This window comes from Psammomys obesus, unplaced genomic scaffold (assembly GCF_907164565.1).
Source record: "Psammomys obesus unplaced genomic scaffold, mPsaObe1.curated_primary_1811, whole genome shotgun sequence".
NCBI classification, from domain to species: domain Eukaryota; kingdom Metazoa; phylum Chordata; class Mammalia; order Rodentia; family Muridae; genus Psammomys; species Psammomys obesus.
Window position 1 is genome coordinate 27,824,893 of NW_026596034.1, and position 7,987 is coordinate 27,832,879.

The 7,987-nt window shown below is 45.2% G+C and overlaps 1 protein-coding gene and 1 pseudogene across 1 annotated transcript in view; both read right to left on the reverse strand.

The window, feature by feature from the left end:
- The window catches only part of Cfdp1 (craniofacial development protein 1), an 87,962-nt gene extending 80,187 nt beyond the window's left edge, over nucleotides 1-7,775 (reverse strand). The window contains exons 1-2 of the mRNA XM_055621475.1: nucleotides 7,576-7,775; nucleotides 2,250-2,367 (exon numbers count right to left, since the gene is read on the reverse strand). Coding sequence (XP_055477450.1) covers nucleotides 2,250-2,367; nucleotides 7,576-7,639 — 182 coding nt within the window. The 5' untranslated portion in view covers nucleotides 7,640-7,775. The remainder of the gene's footprint in view (nucleotides 1-2,249; nucleotides 2,368-7,575) is intronic.
- Nucleotides 550-1,099, reverse strand: LOC129687159 (40S ribosomal protein S20-like; annotated as a pseudogene).
- Nucleotides 7,776-7,987: the final 212 nt, after the last annotated feature.

Here is a 7,987-nt window from a genome sequence, read left to right on the forward strand (position 1 = left end):
AGAACAAAAGAAAATAACCTAAGATCAACTCATGAGTTTAATCTGTTCAGAAAAAGAGTTCTACAAACATGTGCTAAATATTGTTTACTTCTAAAAGCCGCTCCATTTGGAGAACAAAGTTTACTGCCTCTCAAATGTACTTGTATCATTTTCTTTCAAACACTCTAAACAAGTAGCACTTTCATGAAACCATCAAAAGAAACAAATTCCAACACAGGAAAAGAGAAATGGGCTCAAGACTTATGTAAGTACATGTTTAAACTATTCTGACTCTGAGGACATCATATAGCACTTAGTGTTCGCTTTCTTTTTCATAAACTACAATCTGCTTTTTGCTTCAATGCCCAAGAAAAGGGCAAGAGGGACAGAAAGAGTGCTATAAAAGATGCCTTTATCGGAGTTACAACTGATCATGATTTTGTGTGGGGCTGTAATTCAGAACATGGCCTGTGGGGGGTGGGCGTAAATTTAAAAGTTCAATTGAAAAATTTATACAGTCTTATAACAAACAATTTTTTTTTTTCTTAAACAACTGGTTAAGTCAATTACTTAGGCGTCTGCAATAGTGACTTCACCCTCCATGCCTGACTCAATACTGATGGAAGTCATCTGCTCTCATCTCCGAAGGACTGCGGATGAGTGACTTGTGGATTCTCATTTGGAAATGATCCCATGTCCTGGAACCTTCACTACAAGGTGTTTTCCTCGTAGCGGGTCTCAGCGGCTTGGTAGGAAAGCGCATGCGCGCTGCTCCTTTCATGTTCAGATTCTTTTCCTTCTGGTAAATCGTCACACACCTTCTCCAGCGACTTCACTTGCGGCTGCCGGCAGGTCAATAGCCACCGCAGGTTCCACGGGAGTCTTTCTGGTATCTTCATTTTTATTTAAAGATTTTATTTATTTATTATTTGTACAGTATATAGTACTCTGCCTGCATGAGTGCCTGTAAGCCAGGAAGAGGGCACCAGATCACAGTAGAGATGGTGGTGAGCCACCATGTGGTTGCTGGGAATTGAACTCAGGACCTTTGGAAGAACAGCAAGTACTCTTAACCTCTGAGCCATCTCTCCAGCCCCTTTCTGGTATCTTTAAAAGCCATGGCTGCAGCGCAGCTTCCTCTGCAGGAGTGAACAGCAGTGAGTCAGGACTGGAGCAGACTGAACAGAACTCCACTGCTCGCACCAACACGTCTCAGAAAGCTAGATCAAACAACTCTACACCCTCAAATCTGACTTAGAAAAACCCTGTACCAGTATGTAATGACATGTTCTAACAATGTTTTCTGCAGCCTTTCGCTGGAGCAAAGACCATATAATCTAACTGCTTCTCAATGAGGAGCTGCTTAAGTCAGGCGTGTCACAGAGAGTGACAGTACAGTCACTGAAAGAACAAGGTATGTCTGTGGACTGCCACGGTGCCCTTTAAAGTGATGGGCTGAGGGAGAATCGTCACAGTGGTGCCTCCCTGGAATCACACTCCCATCCGAAGACTGGACAAGGGGCTTAAAAGCAGCCAGCCTGGGCAACAGAGTGAGACCTCTCCAAGGGAGTGAGAATGAGCAGTGTGCTACCATTTTCATTTTTAAATAAAGAGAGCAGGCCATATGCACCCACACTGAAGATGACAGTATCTAAGGGTAACCACTTTTCTGGGTAAGAACAGAGGGTGTGTTCTATAGCAACAGGATTAGTTTTAACCACATGCACATTTTACCTAGTTATTTTTAAAATTAAGGCATAAAAATTTTTAAACTTGTTGAAGGCCAAGATTTCAATTTTAGTGTATCAACAACTATTCCCTCAAACAGATTAGGGTTAAAACCCTTGGCAATGTAGCTAGGAGTGATGGCTCATGCCTACAATCCCTATAATCCAGGAGGCTGATGCTAGAGGCTAGCCTAAGCTACACAGTGAGTTCCAAACCAACTTGTGCTAGGATGCGCATGTGAATTCATATTCTCTCTCTCTCACATGCACACATAAGGTTAAAAAGAAAAGGAGGAAGGAATAGTCAGCCAGGCAATGGTGTCGTTCCTCTTTAATCCCTAGGAGGCTGAGCAGGCAGATCTCAATAAGTTCAAGGCCAGCCTGTTCTACAAGAGGGAGTTCTAGAACAGCCAACGCTATACAGAAAAACCGTGTCTCAAAAAAAAAAAAAAAAAAAAATAGACAGACAGACAGACACCTATCATGACAGCAATCTCAGCAATGAAGATGGCTCTATTGTAAGGTGCTGTAGGGCAGCATCACCTGGCTGGAATGCTCTGAGCCTGCCTTCTTTTCCCTTTGGTTTTCTCAGCCTGCTCTTCACCATCCACTTCGTCTTCCTTCACTAATTCGTTGACATCATCTTCACTGTACTCTGCACCTGAAATCATAGAACAGGGCTGTCAGACAGTTGGAACAAAGATTTTTCACAGAACGGTAAGAACAGAGTAAATCTGAGCCAGGTATGGCTATCTTCTGATGTTCAGCACTTGGGAGGTGGAGAATCAGAAGTTCAAACTTGTGCTTGGTTACAGAGTGAGGCTGAAGGCAGCCTGGGCTACATGAGACCCTCAAACAAAAGACCTAACCCTAACTCACTATGTAGACTGCGCTAGCCTCAAATTCATCTCTGAGCCCATCTGCCTGCATCCAAGTGCTGGGATGAGAGGCATGTGCCACCACGCCCAGCCATAGGCTACTATCCGGATTAGTGGCCCTCGACTATTTGCTTATGCTTTCCGATCCTCAGCCTTCTCATCTGAAAAATGGACAGTACAAAAGCATATATCTTGAAGCACTGTGTGACTGAGTTAGTAGTGAGTCATCATTAAAGTATTTTGAAGGTATGTGCATCCAAAAGGCATTTGTGAGCAGAGAAGAGCTAAGCTCTTATTAAATGGTGAATCACTGATGTCCTTCTCTCAGCTTCCTTAAGACTGAAAGCAGAGAACTGGACAAGAATGTTCCTTTTCATCATTCCTACTCAACACCATCATACAAGTATCAGGTACTTATCATTAATAAAAGTGAGCTGGGCGTAGTGGCACACACCTTTAACCCCAGTAATCGGGAGGCGGACTCAGGTAGATCGCTGTGAGTGTGAGACCAGCCTGTTCTACAAAGTTCAGGATAGCCAGGGCTTCACACAGAAGCCCTGTCTCAAAAAAGAAGAAAAGAAAGAAAGAAAAGAAATCAAAAGAAACATAAAAGTATCAGAAAGAAAAAAAAAATCAGCCTTGACATAATTATCTATCTGGAAAATCCATGGCATCTACAAAATCATCCAGAACTTACATATGGGTTTAACAAGTCTGAAGAACGCAACATTAGCATGCCAGCGTATTGTATTCTCATGTTCTAGCAATCAATCAGCAACTGGAAATAAAAGACCTACATAGAGACGACACCTTGTTCACAGACCAGTAGAGAAGACTGCTAAGTCATCCACTTCCCCACACTGATCTACAGACTCAGTGCAATTCCAAACAAAATGCATGTACTGTATCTGTGGAGGGACTGGGCCTTGTGGCGGAGGCAAACAGCTATGGGGAGAAGAGGGTAGTAACTGGAACAGCGCAGGAGGTCTAACCGAGGTTCAACATAACAATGAACATTCCAGAGAAACAAAACGGAAACTTCTGGGGAGAAGCTTCTAGAAGGCTCACTGACTGCAAAGTCACGCCAAAATGTATGATGATGGCGATGATGGCAATACAGCTTCAGGAAAATAGGAGCAAAGGGGAGATTCCTTCTGAGACAAGTAAAACAGATCCTACCCAGTAAGCAGAAAAGCAAATGCCTGTTATCCTCTGCAGCACTGGGAATCCCACCCAAGACACTCAGATGCCAGACAAGGCCTTTATCTGTGAGCTGCATCTCCAGCCCACAAGACAGACTTACTGGCAACAGTGGGATCGGGCAAGTGAAACAATGCTTTCACAATTCTGATGGAAGATTGCTCCCAACCTAGAATTCTGTTATCAGCCAACCATCAAAGAGGCCTGAGGTAACTTTCAGGCATTCCAGGCCTCAGAACGTTTCTGCCATGTATCCTTCCTCAGGAAGCCATTAAATGGTGTCTTCTCATTTTGGTGGAACAGGTAAAAAAAATAAATAAATATATATATATATATATATATATATATATATATATATATATATATATTCACACACACACACACATATACCAAGCATGAGGGAATCTGAGTCTGAGGCTGGCATGGTCACACACACTGTGTGAGGAGAACAGGTGGAGGAATAGATCAGAAACTCAAAGTTACACCAGTTACATATGGACTTCAAGACCAGTCTAGCATACATGACACCCTATCAAGAGAGAGAGACAGAGAAAGAGACAGAAACAGAGATAGGCAGGATGGCAGACAGAGAGACACAGACACAGAGACAGAGAGATAACATGAGAATACAGAAAAGGAATAAAGGGGACCTGAAAGAGTGGTAATGATGGCTAAAAACCTAAGGTTCAGCAGAGATGGAAAAACCACACCAAAATAAAGCAAAGCCAAGGCAGAGATAAACTTTTGAAATGAAGATTTAAAAAAAAAAACAAACAAACAAGCAAACAAACAAGGAATCTAAGTCTGCTGGGAGATGATTTTGGCAATTCTGAAAGCCCAGAGTCAAATCAATAGTAAGAGCATGGGCAGCTAAATTAAAAGAGGAACAGCAAGACAGCAGAGCAGATCTAAGCACTTGCCACCAAAGCTGACCACCGGAGCTCCATCCCTGGCAGAAAAAGAACATCAACTTCCCCAGGCTGTCCTCTAACTCTTACATGCACACTGTGGCATGTGCATGGTTGGACACACAAACACACACAGTAAATACGAGTAAAACAAAACATTAATATCCAGCCAAACTGGAAAAGGGGAAAGCAATTTTCTTAAATGGACTGGAATATCTGACACATGATAAAAACATACATACAGGTAAAAACCTCACATACATAAAATACAATTTAGAGCCCTAAAAGTTTTGTTTTGTAAATAAATGAAAAAGTGTTTGGAGGAGGATGCTGAAGAGATGGGTTAGCACTTCAGAGCCCGTGCTGCTCTTACAGAAAGGATCAAGGTCCCGTTTCTAGCACCCATGACAACCACTTGTAACTCAAGTCCAGGAGATCTGACATTGTCTTCTGGTTTCCTCAGGAACCCCACACATATGCACATGTGAATGCACACACATACACACACACACACACACACACACACACACACACACACATACATACGCAGACATATAAAAAAATTAAAAAGTAAATCATGTAAAGTGAATAAATAAGCAAAATGTTCAGTAAATTAAATGACCTGTGATTAAAATAACAAATAAATTTTTAAAAAGTAAATTAAAAAAATGTCACTGCACACCTCATGTACTCGTGTGCACGCCTTCCTGCGGATGCCGAGGCCAACCTAAAGTATCGTTGAGAAAACTGTCCACCTCTTTCCAGAAAGGTCCCTCATAGTCCTGGAGCTCACAAGTTAGGCTAGGCTGGCTTGCAGAAGAGCAGCCTCCTGTCTCTTCCCAGCACTGGTGGTTGAGCGTTGAACATTTACAGCAAGCATTTTACCACATGGATTCTAGAAATTGAACTCAGGTCTTCATGCTTGCAAGGTAAACATTTTACCAACTGCGGCATCCCCCAGACTCACTTCCTCTCCCCAGGCCCGGGTCTTATAACACGTTTGGCTAGCCTGGAAGTCACAATATTGAACCAGGCTATTGTCAAAATTAGAGAAATCCTCCTGCCTCGGCACCCACCAAGTCTCTGAGTTACAGGCTTACCCTGGCACAATATAACTTTTTGATTGCTGGATAAATAAGAATGACTAGGAAGTGTGTGTGAATGTGTGTAAAGTGGCTAAGGTTCTCAATCTTCCTAATGCTGGGACCCTTTAATACGGCTCCTCATGTTGTGGTGACCCCCCCAGCTTAAAATTATTTCATTGCTATTTCATAACTGGAGTTTTGCAGCTGCAATGAATCATAATATCTGTGTTTTCTGATGGCCTTAGGTGAGCTTTCTATACCTTATTTTTTGAGGCAAGGTTTCTCACTGAACCACAAGCTCACTAAGCCAGTGAGATACCAGGACTATGCCTGTCAACACTCAAAATGACACGGAGGCACTCACAAGCTACTTCCAGCCTTTATGTGGGTGCTGGACATTAAACTCAGGACCTTGTGTTGTGGAGGAAGCCTTCCTATCCACAGCCCCTATAGTTGCTTTTGACATAAGCAACTACACTGGAATAAATAACGCTGAGGAAATGGCTAAGGCAGAGCGAGGTGCAAGGTAAGGAAGGGGTATGTTTTGGTATTCAGATACCTTGGACTGGAGATGTGGCTCAGTGGTTAAGAGCACTGGCTGCTTTTTCAAAGGACCCAAGTCTAATTCCTAGCCCCCATTCAATGGTTCACAACCTGTCTGACTAGATTTCCAGGGGATCCGATGCCCTCTTCTAGGCTCTGAAGACATCTGATATGCATGTAACACACAGCTGTACATGTCGGCAAAACATCCATGCACATAAAATATTAAAAAATTTTAAATGATTTCACATAAGCTGAGATTCTTAACATGCTCCCCAACCCCACCACCAAGAAATGAGAGCTAAGCCTTTCAGAATGTGTGCTTTTGGCAGGGCGAGGAGGCACACGCCTGTAATCCCACCACTCAGGGAGGCAGAGGCAGGCGGATCATTGTTGAGTTCGAGGCCAGCCTGTTCTACAAAGCAAGTGAAGGACAGCCAAAGTGACACAGAGAAACCCTGTCTCGGGGGAAGGGGAAGGGAGAGTGTGTGCTTGCATTTCCAGAGCGCCTGACTTTGGTTCCCAGCATTCACATTGGGCGGCTCACAACTGACTGTAACTCCAGCTCCGAGGGATCCCCTCTGGCCTCTCTGGCCACCTGAACACACTGCCATACACACACAAATTAATAAGGGGCTGGCGAGATGGCTCAGCTCCACAACCACCTGTAACTCCAGTCCCAGGGGATCTGGGTAGCCTTTTCTGACCTTTAAAAGCCCCAGGCATGCCATGATGCACAGACATACAAGCAGGAAAAACAGTGATATACATGATATAAAATTAACCCTTAGAAAGAAAACTTTTAAAAAGTTTTCAAAGGAGAGCAATGAGCAGCCACTGCAAAGAGACAAAATACATTATCACGTGAACTTTTCTAACAAGCCGATCCCTTGTGAACCCACAGGCGGACAGCTCCGACTCGGACGTGGAGGAGGCTGGCCATTCCCTGAGAACAACCTCCAAGGTTTCGGCTTGCAAGAACACTTCGGAGCCACGGCGCGCCCAGCCCGGCAGCTTCACTCGCCAGTTCCCGCGCTCCGAGGGGGCGGCGGCCCAGGACGGCGGCTGTGCAGAACCGACCCACGCGTGTTCCAGGCAGGCGGGAGGCCAGGGTCCAGACTACTCGGACGCCCCAGCCCACGCGCCGCGGGGGGCTCGCAGCCATGAGGCCCACGCCCTGGGGGACCTGGAGAGCCTCGAGTGAGGCGTGCAGCGTGGGAACAACCCTCCTCTCGCCTCAATCCGGATCGCTCACCCGACGGCACGTAGTCCTCATCCTCGTCCGACGTGGAGAAGTCTTCGGAGTCGAATTCCTCCATGCTGCTGTCAGCTGGGGCCTGCTACCCACACGACGGCGGCCACTGCCCCAAATTAGCGAAGCTCTAGGGCGAGACCATAGAGGTGCAGGACCAGCAGCTAGGGCCGCCCTGGAGGCGTGCGCACATGCGCAGACGGTGCCACGTGGTCAAGTACGACACTTCCGGCTGCTGCAGCGGGTCAATCCACACTCTGATGGCCAGAGTGGGATTCCGGACACGCCCGGGAGCGATGCATTCTGGGGTTTGTAGTCTTCAGCGCTACCTTGACTCCTCGGTGGAGAATGGCCTATCTTGGGAAATAGTTGTCTCTCTGTATGTGTGTGTGTTTTAATTCGCTTACTCGCTAAT